Source organism: Anomaloglossus baeobatrachus, chromosome 9 (assembly GCF_048569485.1).
Source record: "Anomaloglossus baeobatrachus isolate aAnoBae1 chromosome 9, aAnoBae1.hap1, whole genome shotgun sequence".
Classification (NCBI taxonomy): domain Eukaryota; kingdom Metazoa; phylum Chordata; class Amphibia; order Anura; family Aromobatidae; genus Anomaloglossus; species Anomaloglossus baeobatrachus.
Window position 1 is genome coordinate 23,840,231 of NC_134361.1, and position 20,462 is coordinate 23,860,692.

Sequence of the window (20,462 nt, forward strand, 5' to 3'; positions counted from 1 at the left end):
CCCCGCCTTCGGACCAATCGAGATAAACAACAGGAAGTGAGTGCTGCGGCTGTGCTCACTTCCTGTTTGGTCCTAAGGCTGGGAGAAGGAAGCCGGCGCTGATTGGACACGGGTGCTAGAGCGACGCCACACTCTTAATTGAGCCGCGGCATCGCTAGCCCACACACCACTGGAACTTCGCTGGTACTGGAGGTGAGTATAGGCTTTATTATTTTACCAAAATATATTATTTATATATAACATACATACATATATATACACACATACATAGACACATACATATATATATACACACATATATAGATAGATAGATATAGAGAGATATATATCCTATCTATCTATATATATATAGATATATATAGATATACATAGATATACACACACACACACACACACACACACACTCACACACACTAGCTGTAGTACCCGGCGTTGCCCGTGATAGTAACTGTCCCTCTGACACTCTCCCAGTCTCTGTCTCTTTCTGTCCGTCTCTTTCATGCATGTCTGCCTTTGTCTGTCTCTCTGTCTTTCCCTGTCTGTCTCTTTCCCAGTCTCCCCATCGACATCATATTACCTCACACATAAGCTTCTTATACTAAGAATGTCCTTCGTTGCCTATAGCAACCAATCACAGCTCCTATTAATAACCTGTAGCTCCCAGCTCCATTGACTTTAAATGGAGCCAGGTTTTTTTGGAGAGTAACTGTTAAGCGCGGAGTTAAATTTTCCCGTCAAAACATAGTCTATGACGTTTCCTGAGTCACATGGGGTGTCTGTGCAAAATTTTGTGATTGTAAATGTGACAGTGCGGATTCCTTTAGTGGACACACACACACACACACACACACACACACAGATTTATATATTCGATATCACACTGGGCTGGAGTGATGTATGGCAAGCTTTTTCAATACTTCCAGCCTTGATTGATAGCTCTGCTGTGGCCAATCGAAGAAAGGAAGCGATTACTGGGGGGAATTTGACCTCTGGGACTCCCCCCCAGTCCTAAAAACGAAGGGAAAGAAGCTGCGATGCAGCATGGGGTCTACGTGTCAGTTTTCCTTGCACAAAGACACAGGTCTGCACCAGCGCAGGATCGGTCGGGGGTCTACATCCAATTTTTCAGTAATCGTATCAGGTGTGTATTCAGCAACCATAGCCTTGGCACAAATGAGCCGTATAGCCAAATCGGAGGCCCCCGACAGAGCATTTCCAGATTAGCTGCACCACACACAACACTTTGCAAGCAAACGCAAACATACCATACAGTCAAAACGTACACCTTGATTCCCATCCGTATATACGGAGCCGCCTTGTAAAAAACGTGGCTGCACGTTACAAGAGCAGATCCGTACAGACGCTGGTACCCAGCGAGACACGTCACATGGAAGAAGACAAACGGTAGGAAACATGGGTCATTAACTCAACCCCAGAGGGAGCTGCACCTCCAATTTACCCTCCCAATACTGTCACATGCTACTGCTCTCTGGTTTCTGCATCTAATCACCATTATCCGCCCCTAGCCCCCTGTTTTCTTTATTAAAGGCTGATAATAAAATGTAACAAAAGTAAAAACTGCCGCCTCTCAGAGGGTCTGAGCCCACTGCAGAAAAAAAATAAAAAAAAAACCTGCGCTCTATGTGCCCTCTATACTGACGACCTGCTCATCCAGCCCCCCCCCCTAACACAGAAAAAGGAAAAATGTGACGACCAAGTACGTCACAGAACAAAAATGCAGTTTCCAAAAAGTATTACTTGGTCCTTAATTTCCCAGCTGCTCTAGTGACGGCAACCCGCCTATCACCTGACTGCTGCAGCCAATCACACACTATGTATAGTGACTGGTTGCAGCGGTCAGGTGACTGATTGGTGGGACGTGATCGCTGCGGAATAAGCGGCGACCACCAAAGCTCCGACGCTTAAGCATCGAGGAATTTAGGTGGTAAGCCATGAGGGGGTTTTTTTAGGTTTTTTTTTGCTTTAATAAAAACTCCTTTAAGAAAATAAAATGTGATCGCTCTGGATTCAACCAAGAGCATCAACATCTGGTTTAAAAAAAAAAAAGAAGTACAAATTCCTCTAATCCAGCATCCACAAAACCAGCCATCATCATTAAGTAATCCTAAAAAGTCCCTAAAGCCCAAGTACATAAATAAGGAGCCTCCCTGATAACTTCTCCCCTTACCCTGAACATACGTGCCGGATTAGAAGATGCTGGATTAAAGCAATTACAGAGGCTCGACCTTTATTTTTTTTAACTATATGATGGGTACTGAATACTTCCGGCAGATCAGTAAGGGGGTCCAGGTCTGGAGACCCCCACCGATTGCTTAAAACCCTTGTCCGATGTGAAAGCTCCTGCTCCTGCCTGACCGGGTGCACGGGGATCGGTGTACGGGCTCAAAACAATGTCTATTGTCCTGTACACAGCGCGGAGGAAGGGGCAATAGACTATCGATTGAGCTCGTACGCCGCTCTGTGGCCACACTCCCGTCAGAGGCAGCACATCACACGGGGGTTGTGAGCGACCGGTGGAGGGGTCTTGGAACCTGCACCCCACCTGATCTTCAGGTCATTTCAACACTTATCATATGGTTTAAGGAAAGAAAAAGAAAAAAAAAAAGTGTAGGTCTTCTTTAAACAATACTGAAAATGTCAGCAAAAAAAAAAAAAAAAAATTAAAATAGAGACACAAAAAATAAAAATAAAAATGGTGTGTCCCATGTAATAAAAAAAAAAAAAAAAGAAAAAAAAATTAAAAGAAATAAGTGTGTGAATGCTTATGCTGTCAAAAAGACGAAATAGCAAAATTGTGCAGCGGGATTAAAAATAAAAAAATAAAAAATAAGTAAGGCGCGTGTAGCAATGTGGTGAGGAGACTTACTAGTGTGACTTGTTCTGCGGCGTCATGTGGGTTTAGGTGACTTGGTGGTTGGGGTGTCAAAAACAGGCACTTTACAGCATGATATTTGTACTGGTGTGTCGCACACTGATACTGTAGTGTGGCCTTGAACTGGTGTGTCGCACACTGATACTGCAGTGTGGACTTGCTCTTGTATATTGACTAATTTTGCACTGATGTGTTGCACACTGATACTGTAGAGTGGTTTTGCACTGGTGTGTCGCACACAGATACTGTAGTGTGGCCTTGCATTTGTATGTTGCACACTGATACTGTGTAGTGGTTTTGCACTGGTGTGTTGCACACCGACACTGTGGCATGGTCTTGAACTGGTGTGTTGCACACAGATACTGTAGTGTGGTTTTGCATTAGTGTGTTTTACACGGACACTGTAGAGTGGTTCTGCACTGGTGTGTCACACCCTTATACTGTAGCGTGGTCTTGCACTTGAGAATGGCACACACTGTAGAATGGTTTTGCACTGGTGTGTTGGATATGGACACTGTAGCGTGGTCTTGCACTGGTGTGTTGCACACTGACACTGTAGAGTGGTTTTGCATTAGTGTGTTTTACACGGACACTGTAGACTGGTTTTGCACTGATGTGTCACACCCTGATACTGGAGCGTGGTCTTGCACTGGTGTTGCACACTGACCCTGTAGAATGGTTTTGCACTGGTGTGTTACACACTGACACTGGAGCGTGGTTTTGCACTGGTGTGTTGCACACTGACGCTGTGTAGTGATTTTGCACTGGAGAGTCGCACATGGATAATTGTGTGAGACTCGTGTGGTTGTGTTTGATCAGAGGTGTCCCATGTCCCGTTTCTTTGCACCGTGGTACTATATCTGGATGTAGCTGTCGGTGTGGCCCTTGTGTTGTTGGCAGTTGTGTCACACAGGACTGGATGCTTCATCCCGGCTAATGTAGCACAAGTGCTGGTGCCCGTGTGATACTTTGTGGATACATCACATGGGGTTGTTACATGTGATTGACCAACGCTGGCAACATTAGGAACATTGTAAATATTGTGCCAAAGATTGCTAGAACGGTGATGTGTAACAGTGCCGTGCAAGAAGAAAAATGAAAAAAAAAGAAAAAACAACTCTCTCTTGTGGCACAGATGTCTGTGACGGAGGGGAGAGCAGAGCTGGTTTTAGGGTCACACCAGGCAGGACTGGACCCTGTGGCTTGTAGATTGGTTTCAGCGTTTCTCTTTGGTGGCCATGTCAGGCGGGGGCTGCCGGAGGGACGATGCAGGAGGAGGAGGAGGAGGAGGGGTGTGAGGAGTTGGTCATTACATCTTGCATGAACTTGCGGCAGACCGGACGGATCTCCTTGCTCAGGGTTGCGCTGAACATCATGACCTGCTTCTCATGAGGGGTCATACGGAAGATTTCTTGAACGTCTTTGCGCATGTCTATAAGAAAGAAAATTACAGAAAATGTGCAATTCTACCATTAGTGACCGATTAAATAACACCTATTCCAACATACGCGGTTATATAGCAAAATCAGAAAAGTGTCCCGGTTCTGAAAGGGTTAAAATAGAGCTGCAATACCAACCCCCAGAGCCAAGGCCATTAGAGGTTATGGCCCCGGGGCCCAGTGGTGGTTGCGATACGCAGACCCCCGGGGCCCAGTGGTGGTTGCGATACGCTGACCCCCGGGGCCCAGTGATGGTTGCGATACGCAGACCCCCGGGGCCCAGTGATGGTTGCGATACGCAGACCCCCGGGGCCCAGTGGTGGTTGCGATACGCAGACCCCCGGGGCCCAGTGGTGGTTGCGATACGCAGACCCCCGGGGCCCAGTGGTGGTTGCGATACGCAGACCCCCGGGGCCCAGTGGTGGTTGCGATACGCAGACCCCCGGGGCCCAGTGGTGGTTGCGATACGCAGACCCCCGGGGCCCAGTGGTGGTTGCGATACGCAGACCCCCGGGGCCCAGTGGTGGTTGCGATACTCAGACCCCCGGGGCCCAGTGGTGGTTGCGATACGCAGACCCCCGGGGCCCAGTGGTGGTTGCGATACGCAGACCCCCGGGGCCCAGTAGTGGATGTGATACGCAGACCCCCGGGGCCCAGTAGTGGATGTGATATGCAGATCCCCGGGGCCCAGCAGTGGATGTGATATGCAGACCCCCGGGGCCCAGCAGTGGATGTGATATGCAGACCCCCGGGGCCCAGTAGTGGATGTGATATGCAGACCCCCGGGGCCCAGTAGTGGATGTGATATGCAGATATGCAGACCCCCGGGGCCCAGTAGTGGATGTGATATACAGATCCCCGGGGCCCAGTAGTGGATGTGATACGCAGACCCCCGGGTCACAGCAGTGGATGTGATACGCAGACCCCCGGGGCCCAGTAGTGGATGTGATATGCAGATCCCCGGGGCCCAGCAGTGGATGTGATATGCAGACCCCCGGGGCCCAGTAGTGGATGTGATATGCAGATCCCCGGGGCCCAGCAGTGGATGTGATATGCAGACCCCCGGGGCCCAGTAGTGGATGTGATATGCAGACCCCCGGGGCCCAGCAGTGGATGTGATATGCAGATCCCCGGGGCCCAGTAGTGGATATGATACGCAGACCCCCGGGGCCCAGCAGTGGATGTGATACGCAGACCCCCGGGGCCCAGTAGTGGCTGCGATACGCAGACCCCCGGGGCCCAGCAGTGGATGTGATACGCAGACCCCCGGGGCCCAGCAGTGGATGTGATATGCAGATCCCCGGGGCCCAGTAGTGGATGTGATATGCAGATCCCCGGGGCCCAGTAGTGGATATGATACGCAGACCCCCGGGGCCCAGCAGTGGATGTGATACGCAGACCCCCGGGGCCCAGTAGTGGATATGATACGCAGATCCCCGGGGCCCACCAGTGGATGTGATTCGCAGACCCCCGGGGCCCAGTAGTGGATATGATACGCAGATCCCCGGGGCCCACCAGTGGATGTGATTCGCAGACCCCCGGGGCCCGGGCAGACACTCACCTAACTGCTCCAGCATCTTGTCGCATTCATCCAAGATAAAGTGTTTGATGTGTTTGAGATTCAGGCTCTTGCCTCTCGCCAGGGCTAGTGTTCGGCCCGGGGTGCCCACCACAATATGGGGGCAGTTCTTCTTTAGCATATCCTCGTCCTTCTTCACAGAAAGGCCACCAAAAAACACTGCCACCTAGGAGGAACACAACAATGGACGGTGATGAAGATGAAGGGGATAGTAACGGCCACACAAGAAAACTGGGGAAATGGTTCTGCAAGAACCCAAGGCAAGAAGGCTGTGAAATTTGTTGTAAGTCCTGTGCTTTGACCACAACTGGGGGTCTCTCCACCTAAACTAACAGCTTAATATCTGCCCGTGGTACCGTTAGACATGCAGCAGAGTACGGAGATCCGAGCAATGACCATACAATACGGAGGCGTGAATTCAGCACCACACGGCAGCCTCAGAAACTCCAAACATAACAATGACCAAGTTATTAGACACAATGCTCGTCCGGGATAAATCATCCAAGTAAATAACATCCATTAAACGCATGATTCAGCAAAGAAAGGAGACATTGTGCACAAGAATCATGTGTTTAAAAGGGCCCAAAGCAACTCCAGAGAGTTTAGGAAGAATGGAGAACACCAATGCATTAGAAAACACCAAGCGAGAATAAAAACTCCCATTAGTAAAGGAGAGGGAGCAGAAAAAAAAAAAAAAAAATTATTCACCCCATATGAAGACGAAGACATCAGTGCAAAAAAAAGCATTCAGCCCTAAACCATCAAACACAGCGGTCAAAAGTACAGCTGTCAAGGGAGGAATTTGGATGAAGACTGCGAATGGAGTCTTCGTTTGGGATATCTAGAGACGGTGCCGTATTAGCTGTATACCAGTGCTGATATATCAATGTATCAGACAATGAATACGCAAGACATGTTCTCCTTGAGTCAGCATCATCAACTGCCCCGTGTATTAGATAGATCCAATTATACAATATGCATGAATAACCTTGAAGCTAAACAGGGAGTTTTCCACTCCTTAATTTCTCACAGCACATTGTTTCTTGTACATTCTTTCTGTGTGAAGCTACTGATAAGACTTTTACTCATCCTTAAGAGACTTTCATCGGTTGTACATCTGTTCTCATTCTTGGTAACCCCTTCATGACTAAACAACTTTAAATTATATTATGGGTCTATGCGATGGCTACATAGACAGACAGATAATTATGCAACTACATCTACATTTTGATTATTTATATACACAGATATTCTTATTACGTTTGAACAAACAAGCTATAGCTCAGGCGACCTCCACACAGCAACGGCATATACCATATTTTTCGGATTATAAGATGCACTTTTCCTCCCAAACATTTGGAAGGAAAATAAGGGGTGCGTCTTATAATCCGAATGTAGCTTACCAGAGGCATGTGCAGTGCTGCGGGCTATGCGCTGTTCTGTGGGCGGTGCTGCAGGCAATGCTGATGACAGGCTGTGCTGGCTGCGGGTGGTGAGGCAGGGGCCATCCTGAAAGTGTCGGTGGTGCCAGCTTCAAATAATGGCGCCCGGAGTCATCGCGTGTGCAGATTAAGCTGTCCGCTCAAGATCACATCTGCGCATGTGCCGCCTCCGGCCCATTGATCTCCCAACAGCGGACTTAAGGAAAATGGTGCCTGGAGGTGGCGCATGCGCAGATGAGATCTCGGATTGTCATTGAGGCGGTAGCTCAATCTGTGCAGGCGCCATATCTTTGAAGATGGACTCATTTTTTTCCCCTCTAAATTTGGGGTGCATCTTATAAAACGAAAGAAGGGAATTTTGTTTACTTACCGTAAATTCCTTTTCTTCTAGCTCCTATTGGGAGACCCAGACAATTGGGTGTATAGCTTCTGCCTCCGGAGGCCACACAAAGTATTACACTTTTTAAAGTGTAACCCCTCCCCTCTGCTATACACCCTCCCGTGCATCACGGGCTCATCAGTTTTGGTGCCAAAGCAGGAAGGAGGAAACTTATAAATTGGTCTAAGGTAAATTCAATCCGAAGGATGTTCGGAGAACTGAAACCATGAACCAAAGAACAATTGAACATGAACAACATGTGTACACAAAAGAACAACAGCCCGAAGGGAATAGGGGCGGGTGCTGGGTCTCCCAATAGGAGCTAGAAGAAAAGGAATTTACGGTAAGTAAACAAAGAAGGGAATTTTGTTTACTTACCGTAAATTCCTTTTCTTCTAGCTCTAATTGGGAGACCCAGACAATTGGGTGTATAGGCTATGCCTCCGGAGGCCGCACAAAGTATTACACTCAAAAGTGTTAAGCCCCTCCCCTTCTGCCTATACACTCCCCGTGCTCCCACGGGCTGCTCAGTTTTGGTGCAAAAGCAAGAAGGAGGAAAAAGAATTATAAACTGGTTTAAAGTAACTTCAATCCGAAGGAATATCGGAGAACTGAAACCATTCAACATGAACAACATGTGTACACAAAAAAACAGGGGCGGGTGCTGGGTCTCCCAATTAGAGCTAGAAGAAAAGGAATTTACGGTAAGTAAACAAAATTCCCTTCTTCTTTGTCGCTCTATTGGGAGACCCAGACAATTGGGACGTCCAAAAGCAGTCCCTGGGTGGGTAAAATAATACCTCGTAATAGAGCCGTAAAACGGCCCCTTCCTACAGGTGGGCAACCGCCACCTGAAGGACTCGTCCACCTAGGCTGGCATCCGCCGAAGGATAGGTATGCACCTGATAGTGCTTCGTGAAAGTGTGCAGGCTCGACCAGGTAGCCGCCTGACACACCTGCTGAGCCGTAGCCTGGTGCCTCAAAGCCCAGGACGCGCCCACGGCTCTGGTAGAATGGGCCTTCAGCCCTGAGGGAACCGGAAGCCCAGCCGAACGGTAAGCTTCGATAATTGGCTCTTTGATCCACCGAGCCAGGGTTGATTTGGAAGCCTGTGACTCTTTACGCTGGCCAGCGACAAGGACAAAGAGTGCATCCGAGCGGCGCAGGGGCGCCGTACGAGAAATGTAGAATCTGAGTGCTCTCACCAGATCTAACAAGTGCAAATCCTTTTCACATTGGTGAACTGGATGAGGATAAAAAGAAGGTAAGGAGATATCCTGATTGAGATGAAAGGGGGATACAACCTTAGGGAGAAATTCCGGAACCGGACGTAGAACTACCTTGTCCTGGTGAAACACCAGAAAAGGAGCTTTGCATGACAACGCTGCTAGCTCAGACACTCTCCGAAGAGAGGTGACTGCTACTAGGAAGACCACCTTCTGCGAAAGGCGTGAGAGAGAGATATCTCTCATTGGCTCGAATGGTGGTTTCTGAAGAACCATCAGCACCCTGTTCAGATCCCAGGGTTCTAACGGCCGCTTGTAAGGTGGAACGATGTGACAACTCCCTGCAGGAACGTGCGTACCTGTGGAAGTCTAGCTAGGCGCTTCTGGAAAAACACCGAGAGCGCAGAAACTTGTCCCTTAAGGGAGCCAAGCGACAAACCCTTTTCCAGTCCAGATTGAAGGAAGGACAGAAAAGTAGGTAATGCAAATGGCCAGGGAGAAAAACCCTGAGCAGAGCACCATGACAAAAAATTTTTTCACGTCCTGTGATAGATCTTGGCGGACGTTGGTTTCCTAGCCTGTCTCATAGTGGCAATGACATCCTGAGATAATCCTGAAGACGTTAGGATCCAGGACTCAATGGCCACGCAGTCAGGTTGAGGGCCGCAGAATTCAGATGGAAAAAAACGGCCCTTGAGACAGCAAGTCTGTTCGGTCTGGTAGTGCCCACGGTTGGCCGACCGTGAGATGCCACAGATCCGGGTACCACGACCTCCTTGGCCAGTCTGGAGCGACGAGGATGGCGCGGCGGCAGTCGGCCCTGATCTTGCGTAACACTCTGGGCAACAGTGCCAGCGGAGGAAACACATACGGGAGCTGAAACTGCGACCAAACCTGAACTAAGGCGTCTGCCGCCAGAGCTCTGGGGTCTTGAGACCGTGCCATGAACATTGGTACCTTGTTGTTGTGCCGGGACGCCATGAGGTCGACGTCCGGCACCCCCCAGCGGCAACAGATCTCCTGAAACACGTCCGGGTGAAGGGACCATTCCCCTGCGTCCATGCCCTGGCGACTGAGATAATCTGCTTCACAGTTTTCCACGCCTGGGATGTGAACTGCGGATATGGTGGAGGACGTGGCTTCCACCCACATCAAGATCCGCCGGACTTCCTGAAAGGCTTGACGACTGCGTGTGCCGCCTTGGCGATTGATGTATGCCACCGCTGTGGAATTGTCCGACTGAATTCGGATCTGCTTGCCTGCCAGCCACTGCTGGAACGCTTTCAGGGCAAGATACACTGCCCGAATTTCCAGAACATTGATCTGAAGCGAGGACTCTTGCCGGGTCCACGTACCCTGAGTCCTGTGGTGGAGAAAAAACCGCTCCCCATCCTGACAGACTCGCGTCTGTCGTGACTACTTCCCAGGATGGGGGAAGGAAGGATTTCCCCTTCGATAATGAAGAGGGAAGAAGCCACCACCGAAGGGAGGCTTTGGTCGCCTGAGAGAGGGAGACGGTCCTGTCGAGGGACGTCGGCTTCCTGTCCCATTTGCGTAGGATGTCCCATTGAAGGGGACGCAGGTGAAACTGCGCGAAAGGGACTGCTTCCATTGCTGCCACCATCTTCCCCAAGAAGTGCATGAGGCGCCTCAAGGGGTGTGACTGGCCTTGAAGGAGAGACTGTACCCCTTTCTGTAGTGACTGCTGTTTGATCAGCGGAAGCTTCACTATCGCTGAGAGGGTATGAAACTCCATGCCAAGGTACGTCAGCGATTGGGCCGGTGTCAGATTTGACTTTGGAAAATTGATGATCCACCCGAAACTCTGGAGAGTCTCCAGGGTAACGTCGAGGCTGTGTTGGCATGCCTCTTGAGAGGGTGCCTTGATCAACAGATCGTCCAAGTACGGGATCACAGAATGACCCTGAGAATGGAGGACCGCTACTACAGTAGCCATAACCTTGGTGAAAACCCGTGGGGCTGTTGCTAGGCCGAATGGTAGTGCCACGAACTGTAGGTGTTCGTTTTCCATGGCGAAGCGCAAGAAGCGTTGGTGCTCTGGGGCAATCGGAACGTGGAGATAAGCATCTTTGATATCGATCGATGCAAGGAAATCTCCCTGGGACCTTGAGGCGATGACGGAACGGAGGGATTCCATCCGGAACAGCCTGGTCTTTACGTGTTTGTTGAGAAGTTTCAGGTCCAGGACAGGACGGAAAGACCCGTCCTTCTTTGGGACCACAAACAAGTTGGAGTAAAAACCGTGGCCCTGTTGCTGAAGAGGAACAGGGACCACCACTCCTTCTGCCTTCAGGGTGCCCAGCGCCTGCCGAAGAGCCACGGCTCGCTCGGGAGGCGGAGAGGACCGGAGGAATCGAGTCGGGGGACGAGAGATGAACTCTATCTTGTAACCGTGAGAGAGAATGTCTCTCACCCAGCGGTCTTTTATTTGTGGCAGCCAGGTGTCGCAAAAGCGGGAGAGCCTGCCACCGACCGAGGATGCTACTAGAGGAGGTAGAAAGTCATGAGGCAGCCGCTTTGTTAGCGGTGCTCCCAATGGCCTTTTTAGGACGTGACTTAGACCGCCATGCATCAGAGTTCCTTTGTTCTTTCTGAGACCTTTTGGACGAGGAGAATTGGGACCTGCCCGCGCCCCGAAAGGACCGAAACCTCAACTGCCCTCTCCTCTGTTGGGAGAGGTTCTGCTTGGGCTGGGGTAAGGATGTATCCTTTCCCTTGGAGTGTTTGATGATTTCATCCAGGCGCTCGCCAAAGAGCCTGTCGCCAGAAATTGGCAAACCGGTTAAACGCTTTTTTGGAAGCGGAATCTGCCTTCCACTCCCGTAGCCACAAGGCCCTGCGGACTACTACCGAATTGGCGGTCGCAACTGCCGTACGGCTCACAGAGTCCAGGACAGCATTCATAGCGTAAGACGCAATTGCCGAGGTCTGGGAGGTAATGGAAGCCACTTGTGGCGCGGCCGCTTCAATTTTCGCTTGACCTGCTGATATAGCTTGTAGCGCCCATACGGCTGCGAATGCTGGGGCAAAAGAAACTCCGATAGCTTCATAGATGGATTTCATCCAGAGCTCCATCTGCCTGTCATGGCATGTTTAAGCGAGGCCCCATCTTCCACTGCAAGTATGGATCTAGCCGCCAGTCTGGAGATTGGAGGATCCACTTTGGGACATTGAATCCAACCTTTAACCACTTCCGGGGGAAAAGGATAACGTGTATCCTTAAGGCGCTTAGAGAAACGCTTATCCGGACAAGCATGGTGATTCTGGATTGCCTCTCTGAAATCAGAGTGGTCTAGAAACATACTCTGTGTACGCTTGGGGAACCTGAAGCGAAATTTCTCCTGCTGAGAAACTGACTCCTCCGCCGGAGGGGCTGAGGGAAGAATATCCAGCAACTGATGAATGGATGCAATAAGATCATTCACTATAGCGTCCCCGTCTGGAGAATTAAGATTGAGAGCGCTCCCAGGATCAGAATCCTGATCAGCTGTCTCCGCATCATCAACCAGAGAATCCCCCCGCTGAGACCCTAAACAATATGATGTCGAGGGAATTCTAAGCGGGCTCGCTTAGACGATCTGGGGCTAGGTTCTAAGTCCGAACCCTCCGTCTGGGATGTATGAGATACCCCGTGAGGACCTTGTTGGTCCAACTGAGGGGGGTCAGGGAACAATGATTCAACAGAGTCCCTTTGCTGAGATACCGGTCTGGACTGCAAGGCTTCTAGTATCTTAGCCATAGTCTCAGATAGTTGATCCTTAAAGGTTGCAAACTCAGTCCCTGTCACCTGGACAGTGACAACAGGTGGCTCCCCCTGGGCCCCTCTTAGCAGAGGATCCGGCTGAGGAAGTGTCACAGGGGTCTTGCTGCCACCTGGGTCTTACATGCGGCGCAGGCAACATAATAAGCCTGTGTTTTGGCACCCCTGCCTTTTGTGGGCGCCATGCTATAGTTTTCCCTGAGTAACACAATAGGGTATATAGCCAGAAAGGACTGTGCTCATACAGTGTAAATTATATACAGTACACAAATAATGTACCCATACAATACAGCACCATGGGGCTAGCACCACATGTGCTGTTTACCAGCCGCCTAAGCGGTTGTGAGGCCACCAGAGACCGTGTCTGGGTCTCCTATGAATATGTCCCTCTCTGCAGCGTCGGTGGAGCTGACAGGAATGGCTGCAGCGTCCTGACGAGCTGAGGAAGCTGTGGGCGTGGCCTAGAAAGAGCGCGAAACGGGCGCTCATACTGTGCACAGTGAGGGGAGTGGAGCATGTAAATCATACTCCAGCCCTCATTGCTGCTCGCTCCGTGCAGCGTCCCGCCCTTCCCCTGCCTGTCAGGGCTGAGGGCGGGAGAAAAAAAGGGAAACTAGGCCGCAATGAAGCCGGGGACTGTAGTAATAAACGCGGCCGCCGTAAAAGCGCGGTCGCGTGAAAGTCCCCGGCGAACTACAAGTCCCAGCCGTGCCGCAGTGTCCCGTGGCAACGGCGGTCAGTGCGGTAGCCCTTACATATAAACACACTCAGCGACGCTGAGTGTGTAATGGCACATATAGACCCGGTCAGCGCCGCGGTCCCCGGTGCACTAGCACACCCAGCAAAGCTGAGGTGATGCCGTGCGCGGTCCCCATAGGGATACAGAGTACCTTTAAGATGCAGGGCCATGTCCCTGAACGGTATCGGCTCCTATCCATCAGGCTCCACAGGAGTTGTGGATGAAGCCCGGTCTCAGTGCCTGGAGACCGATAAGATCCCACTTCACCCAGAGCCCTAAGGGGGATGGGGAAGGAAAAACAGCATGTGGGCTCCAGCCGCCGTACCCGCAATGGATACCTCAACCTTAACAACACCGCCGACAAAAGTGGGGTGAGAAGGGAGCATGCTGGGGGCCCTATATGGGCCCACTTTTCTTCCATCCGACCTAGTCAGCAGCTGCTGCTGACTAATCTGTGGAGCTGTGCTGTGCATGTCTGCCTCCTTCGCACAAAGCAAAAAACTGAGCAGCCCGTGGGAGCACGGGGAGTGTATAGGCAGAAGGGGAGGGGCTTAACACTTTTGAGTGTAATACTTTGTGCGGCCTCCGGAGGCATAGCCTATACACCCAATTGTCTGGGTCTCCCAATAGAGCGACAAAGAAATTCCCTTCTTCTTTGTCGCTCCATTGGGAGACCCAGACAATTGGGATGTCCAAAAGCAATCCCTGGGTGGGTAAAAGAATACCTCGATAAAAAGAGCCGAAAAACGGCCTCCTCTTACAGGTGGGCAACTGCCGCCTGAAGGAGTCGCCTACCTAGGCTGGCGTCTGCCGAATCATCGGCATGCACCTGATAGTGTTTCGTGAAAGTGTGCAGACTCGACCAGGTAGCCGCCTGACACACCTGCTGAGCCGTAGCCTGGTGTCGCAATGCCCAGGACACCGACGGCTCTGGTAGAATGGGCCTTCAGCCCTGCAGGAATCGGAAGCCTAAAAGAACGGTAGGCTTCAAGAATTGGTTCCTTGATCCACCGAGCCAAGGTTGACTTTAAAACCTGAAATCCCTTACTCTGGCCCGCGATAGGGACAAGAGCGCATCAGACCGGCGCAGGGGCGCCGTGCGAGAAATGTAGAGCCGGAGTGCTCTCAGCAGATCTAATAAATGCAAATCCTTTTCACATTGGTGAACTGGATGCGGACCCAAAGAGGGGGAGACGATATCCTGATTGAGATGAAACGGGGATACCTTAGGGAGAAAGTCCGGACCGGACGTAGAACCACCCTATCCTGGTGAAAACACCAGGAAGGGGGCTTTGCATGACAGCGCTGCTAGCTGAGACACTCTTCTGAGTGATGTGACTGCCACTAGGAAGGCCACCCTTTGCGAAAGGCAAGATAGAGAGATCCCGCATCGGCTCGAAAAGTGGCTTCTGAAGAGTCGTCAGCACCCTGTTAAGATCCGAGGGTGTTAACGGACGCTTGTAAGGTGGGACCGGAAATCGCCGATACTTGTCCCTTGAGAGAGCCGAGAGACAAGCCCTTGTCCATTCCGGATTGAAGGAAAGAAGAAAAGTGAGCAAGGCAAACTGCCAGGGAGTAAAACCCTGATCAGAGCACCAGGATAAGAAGATCCTCCAAGTCCTGTGATAGATCTTGGCGGACGTTGGTTTCCTGGCCTGTCTCATGGTGGCAATGACATCTGGAGATATCCCTGATGACGCTAGGAGCCAGGACTCAATGGCCACACAGTCAGGTTTAGAGCCGCAGAATTCAGAAGGAAATATGGCCCTTGGGGCAGCAAGTCTGGTCGGTCTGGGAGTGTCCACGGTTGACCCACCGTGAGGTGCCACAGATCCGGGTACCACGATCACCTCGGCCAGTCTGGAGCGACGAGGATGGCGCGGCGATAGTCTGACCTGATCTTGCGTAACACTCTGGGCAGTAGTGCCAGGAGGAAAAACATAAGGCAGTCAAAACTGCTACCAGTCGTGAACTAGCGCGTCTGCCGCCAGAGCTCTGTGATCCTTGGACCAAGCCATGAATGCCGGGACTTTGTTGTTGTGCCGAGACGCCATTAGATCGACGTCCGGCGTTCCCCGGCGGCAACAGATCTCTAGAAACACGACCGGGTGAAGAGACCATTCCCCTGCGTCCATGCCCTGGCGACTGAGAAAATCTGCTTCCCAGTTTTCTACGCCCGGGATGTGAACTGCGGAGATGGTGGAGGCTGTGGCTTCCGCCCACAGCCGAATCCGCCGAACTGCTCGGAAGGCTTGACGACTGCGCGTGTGCCGCCCTGGTGGTTGATGTACGCAACCGTCGTGGCGTTGTCCGACTGAATTCGGATCTGCCTGCCCTCCAGCCACCGCTGGAACACCTTTAGGGCTAGATCCACTGCCCTTAACTCCAGAACATTGATCTGAAGGGAGGACTCTGTCGGAGTCCAGGTTCCCTGAGCCGAGTGGTGGAGGAAGACCGTTCCCCACCTTGACAGACTCGCGTCCGTCGTGACCACAGCCTCAGCTGGGGGCCGGAAGGATTTTTCCCTCCGCCCAGGAAGTGGAAAGAAGACACCACTGAAGAGAGGTTTTGCTGCAAGGGAAGAGAGACGTTCTTGTCTAGGGACGTCGACCTCCTGTCCCATTTGCGGTGTCCGATAGAATCGGACGCAGACGAAACTGCGCAAGGGAACTGCCTCCCTTGCTGCCACCATCTTCCTTAGAAAGTGCATGAGGCGCCTCAAGGGGTGACTGGGCCCGAAGGAGAGATTGCACCCCTGTCTGTAGTGAACGCTGACTATGCAGCGGAAGCTTCACTATCGCTGAGAGAGTATGAAACTCCATCCCGAGGCAAGTCAGTGATTGGGTCGGTGTCAGTTTTGACCTTGGAAATTTGATGATCCACCCGAACCCCTGGAGGGTCTCCAGAGCAATGGTCAGGTTGAGTCGACATGCCACCCAGGAGGGTGTCTTGACTAGAAGACCGTCTAGGTAAGTGATCACCGAGTGGCCCTGTAGGGCCACCACCACTGCTGCCATGACCTTGGTGAAGATCCGTGGGGCTGTCGCCAGGCCGAATGGCAGTGCCACGAACTGAAGTGTTCGTCCCTGATGGCGAAACGCAGAAAGCGTTGAAGCTCGGGTGCGATCGGCACATGGAGATAAGCATCCTTGATGTCAATTGATGCTAGGAAGTCTCCTTGTGACATCGAGGCTTCAGAGTGTTCACCGCCTGAAAAAGTGCATCGGCTCGCTCGGGGGGGCGGAGATGTTTTGAAGAAACTAGTCGGAGGACGAGAGCAGAGCTCTATCCTGTAACCTTGAGACAGAATGTCTCTCACCCATCGGTCTTGGACATGTGGCCACCAGGCGTCGCAAAAGCGGGAGAGCCTGCCACCGACCGAGGACGCGGTCTTGGTGAGGCCGAAGTCATGAGGAAGCCGCCTTGTGACTTAGACCGCCATGCAGAAGAGTTCCTCTAGCCCTCCTCTGACCTGTTGGACATGGAGGAACGGAACTTTGCCGACCGAAATGACCGAAACCTTTGGACTGGGGCAAGGACGATACCTTTCCCTTGGACTGTCTAGTAACTTCATCCAATTGCTCGCCAAACAAACGGTCGCCAGAAAATGGCAAACCGGATAAGAACTTCTTGGAAGCAGAGCCTGCCTTCCATTCACATAGCCACATGGCCCTGCAGACTGCCACCTAATTGGTGGATGCTACCGCTGTACGGCTCGCAGAGTCCAGGAACGGCGTTCATGGCGTAGAACGAAAAAAACCTACGCCTGAGAAGTGAAGGACACAACCTGCGGGGCAGAGGTATGTGCAACCGCAATAATCTCAGCCAGAGAAGCTGAGATAGCTTGGAGTGCCCTCACGGCTGCGAAGGCTGGAGCAAAAGATGCGACTATGGCTTCATAGATGGATTTCATCATAAGCTTTATTTGCCTGTCAGTGGCATTTGTGAGAGATGGCATCTGCCACTAATACTACGGATCTAGCCGCCAGCCTAGGGACTGGAGAATCCACCCTGTGACACTGAGCCCAACCCTTAACAACGTCAGGGGGGAAAGGGTAACGCGTGTCAATAAGGCGCTTAGTAAGCACTTGTATGTAAAGTTCTGTGCTTCTGGACGGCCCCTCTGGAGTTAGAGTGATCAAAACACGCACTCCTGATGAAGTCGGGGAAGGTTCCCAGCGGGCCCGCTTAGCCTATCAGAGGCCGCGGTCCGTGACGGAGCTCTCACCGTGGGATCTGGGTGTTACCCCAGGAGCCCCTTGTTGTACCGACCCAGAGGAACCCGGGAGCGATGAACTCACAGCTCCCTGGCCCTGTGTTATCGGTCTGGACTGCAAGGCTTCCAGTATCTTAGCAGACTCTCTGTCCATAGACTGAGTCCTGGAATGTGAAAGCTACTCAGAGATTTGCTGATTCCAACATGCAAACTCTGTCCCTGTCATCTGTGCAGTGGAAACCGGCGGTACCACCTGGCCGAGGGTCCCACCAGTGCCGGAGGCTCCGGCTGAGTGAGTGCCCTCGGGGCCAAGCATTGTACACAATGAGGGTATGTGGAACCTGCCTGTAATATAGCCGCACAAGAGGTACAGGTTGTAAAATAAGCCAGTGCCTTGGCACCCTTACTCTTTAAGAGCAGACAACAGCATGTCGTCCGCAGAGTAATCAGTGAGGGTATACAGCCAAAAGCAAATAATGCTGCCGAACAGTGAGATCATATACCATATAAATAAACATATATATATACACTGCGGCACCAAGGGGGGGACAGCACCTGAAAACTGGTGCCCCACAGTGCTCAGTGAGGGTGAAGGAGGATACCAACGTATGCTCCAGCCCTCCCTGCCGACGTCCAGTCGGCCGTCCCGTCGTTACCCCTGACTGGCAGGCCTGAGAACGGGAGTATATGGTACTAGGCCGCAAGAGCCGGGGACTAAATTTAAAAACGCGGCCGGCAAACATGGCGCGGTCGGCGCGATAGTCCCAGTCTCACAAACCACTCAGCAACCGCTGCGGCATTTGTAACACAGATGCTGCATGCACTGTCCCTCAGGGGACACAGAGTACCTTATGATGCAGGGCTCTGTCCCTGATGATGTCCAGTCTCCTGTCCGTCAGAATCCCCCAGGGGCTGCGGATGGAGCCCGGTCCCTGCATGGCGACCGGTTAGGATCCCCCTCTCCCAGAGCAGTGGGAAACCTTTGCAGATTCTGAGATCCTCCACCAGCAGAATTATAACAATGGCTGCCGGCGTTCCGAGGGGAGGAGAGAGCCGTGGGCGGAACCGCAAAAGTGCGGGAACCTGGTGGCCCATAGAGATCAGTGAGGGGGGCGGAGGACAGCGAAGTGTGCTCCAGCCCTCACTGTCGGCCCGCCTTTCTCCCTGACTGGCAGGCTCAGGGGCGGGAGTTTAACACACTAGGCCGCAAAAGCCGGGGACTAAAGTATAAACCGCGGCCGACAAACAGGCACGGTCGGCGCGGTAGTCCCAGACGAAAAATCCACGCCGCAGTCGCAGCTGCGTCTGAGGCCAAGGTGCTTCATGCGCCGTCCCAACGGGGACACAGAGTACCTGTAGATGCAGGGCCATGTCCCTGACGATACTCCGTCTCCTGTCCAGCAGATTCCCCCAGGGGCTGCGGAGGGAGCCCGGTCCCAGTGGCTGGATGACCGGTTAGGATCCCACTTCCCCAGAGCCCCTAAGGGATGGGGAAGGAAAACGGCATGTGGCTCCTGCCTGTGTACCCGCAATGGGTACCTCAACCTTAACAACACCGCCGACCTGAGTGGGGTGAGAAGGGAGCATGCCGGGGGCCTAGTTAGGGGCCCTCTTTTCTTCCATCCGATATAATCAGCAGCTGCTGCTGACTAAAATGTGGAGCATTGTGTGCATGTGTGCCTCCTTCAACACAAAGCATAAAAACTGATGAGCCCGTGATGCACGGGAGGGTGTATAGCAGAGGGGAGGGGTTACACTTTTTAAAGTGTAATACTTTGTGTGGCCTCCGGAGGCAGAAGCTATACACCCAATTGTCTGGGTCTCCCAATGGAGCGACAAAGAAATTACAGTATATTCCAGATACATGTGTCACAACATTATGCATCCCACTTCATCAGGGAGATGGCAGGGATCTGGTGCACGTCTCTGCAAAGTGGGGTTTTAAATATGGTTGATGCTAATCACAAAGACCTAGCACCAGCCAATGTGTGTTTGGGGGTGTGCATGCAGTAGAGCATGCATGCGCCGCTCAACTTGGAGTCATTGGCTGGTGCTAGGTCTTCGTGATTGGCACCAACAGTATTTAAAGCCCTGCTTTGCAGTAGAGTGCACCGCACCCCTCCCATCCCCCTAATGATATTGCGAAGAAGGGAATTTTGTTTACTTACCGTAAATTCCTTTTCTTCTAGCTCCAATTGGGAGACCCAGACAATTGGGGTGTATAGCTATGCCTCCGGAGGCCACACAAAGTATTACACTAAAAGTGTAAAGCCCCTCCCCTTCAGCCTATACACCCCCCGTGCTGCCACGGGCTCCTCAGTTTTGGTGCAAAAGCAAGAAGGAGGAAAAAATTATAAACTGGTTTAAAGTAAATTCAATCCGAAGGAATATCGGAGAACTGAAACCATTCAACGTGAACAACATGTGTACACAAAAACAGGGTCGGGTGCTGGGTCTCCCAATTGGAGCTAGAAGAAAAGGAATTTACGGTAAGTAAACAAAATTCCCTTCTTCTTTGTCGCTCCATTGGGAGACCCAGACAATTGGGACGTCCAAAAGCAGTCCCTGGGTGGGTAAATAATACCTCATAATAGAGCCGTAACGGCTCCGTCCTACAGGTGGGCAACCGCCGCCTGAAGGACTTGCCTACCTAGGCTGGCATCTGCCGAAGCATAGGTATGCACCTGATAGTGTTTCGTGAAAGTGTGCAGGCTCGACCAGGTAGCAGCCTGACACACCTGCTGAGCCGTAGCCTGGTGTCGCAAGGC

General features: G+C 51.9%; 1 protein-coding gene across 1 annotated transcript in view; it reads right to left on the reverse strand.

The window, feature by feature from the left end:
* Positions 1 to 20,462, reverse strand: part of DDX39B (DExD-box helicase 39B) — an 86,734-nt gene that overhangs the window by 17,265 nt on the left and 49,007 nt on the right. The window contains exons 5-6 of the mRNA XM_075323285.1: positions 5,894 to 6,077; positions 4,207 to 4,325 (exon numbers count right to left, since the gene is read on the reverse strand). Coding sequence (XP_075179400.1) covers positions 4,207 to 4,325; positions 5,894 to 6,077 — 303 coding nt within the window. The remainder of the gene's footprint in view (positions 1 to 4,206; positions 4,326 to 5,893; positions 6,078 to 20,462) is intronic.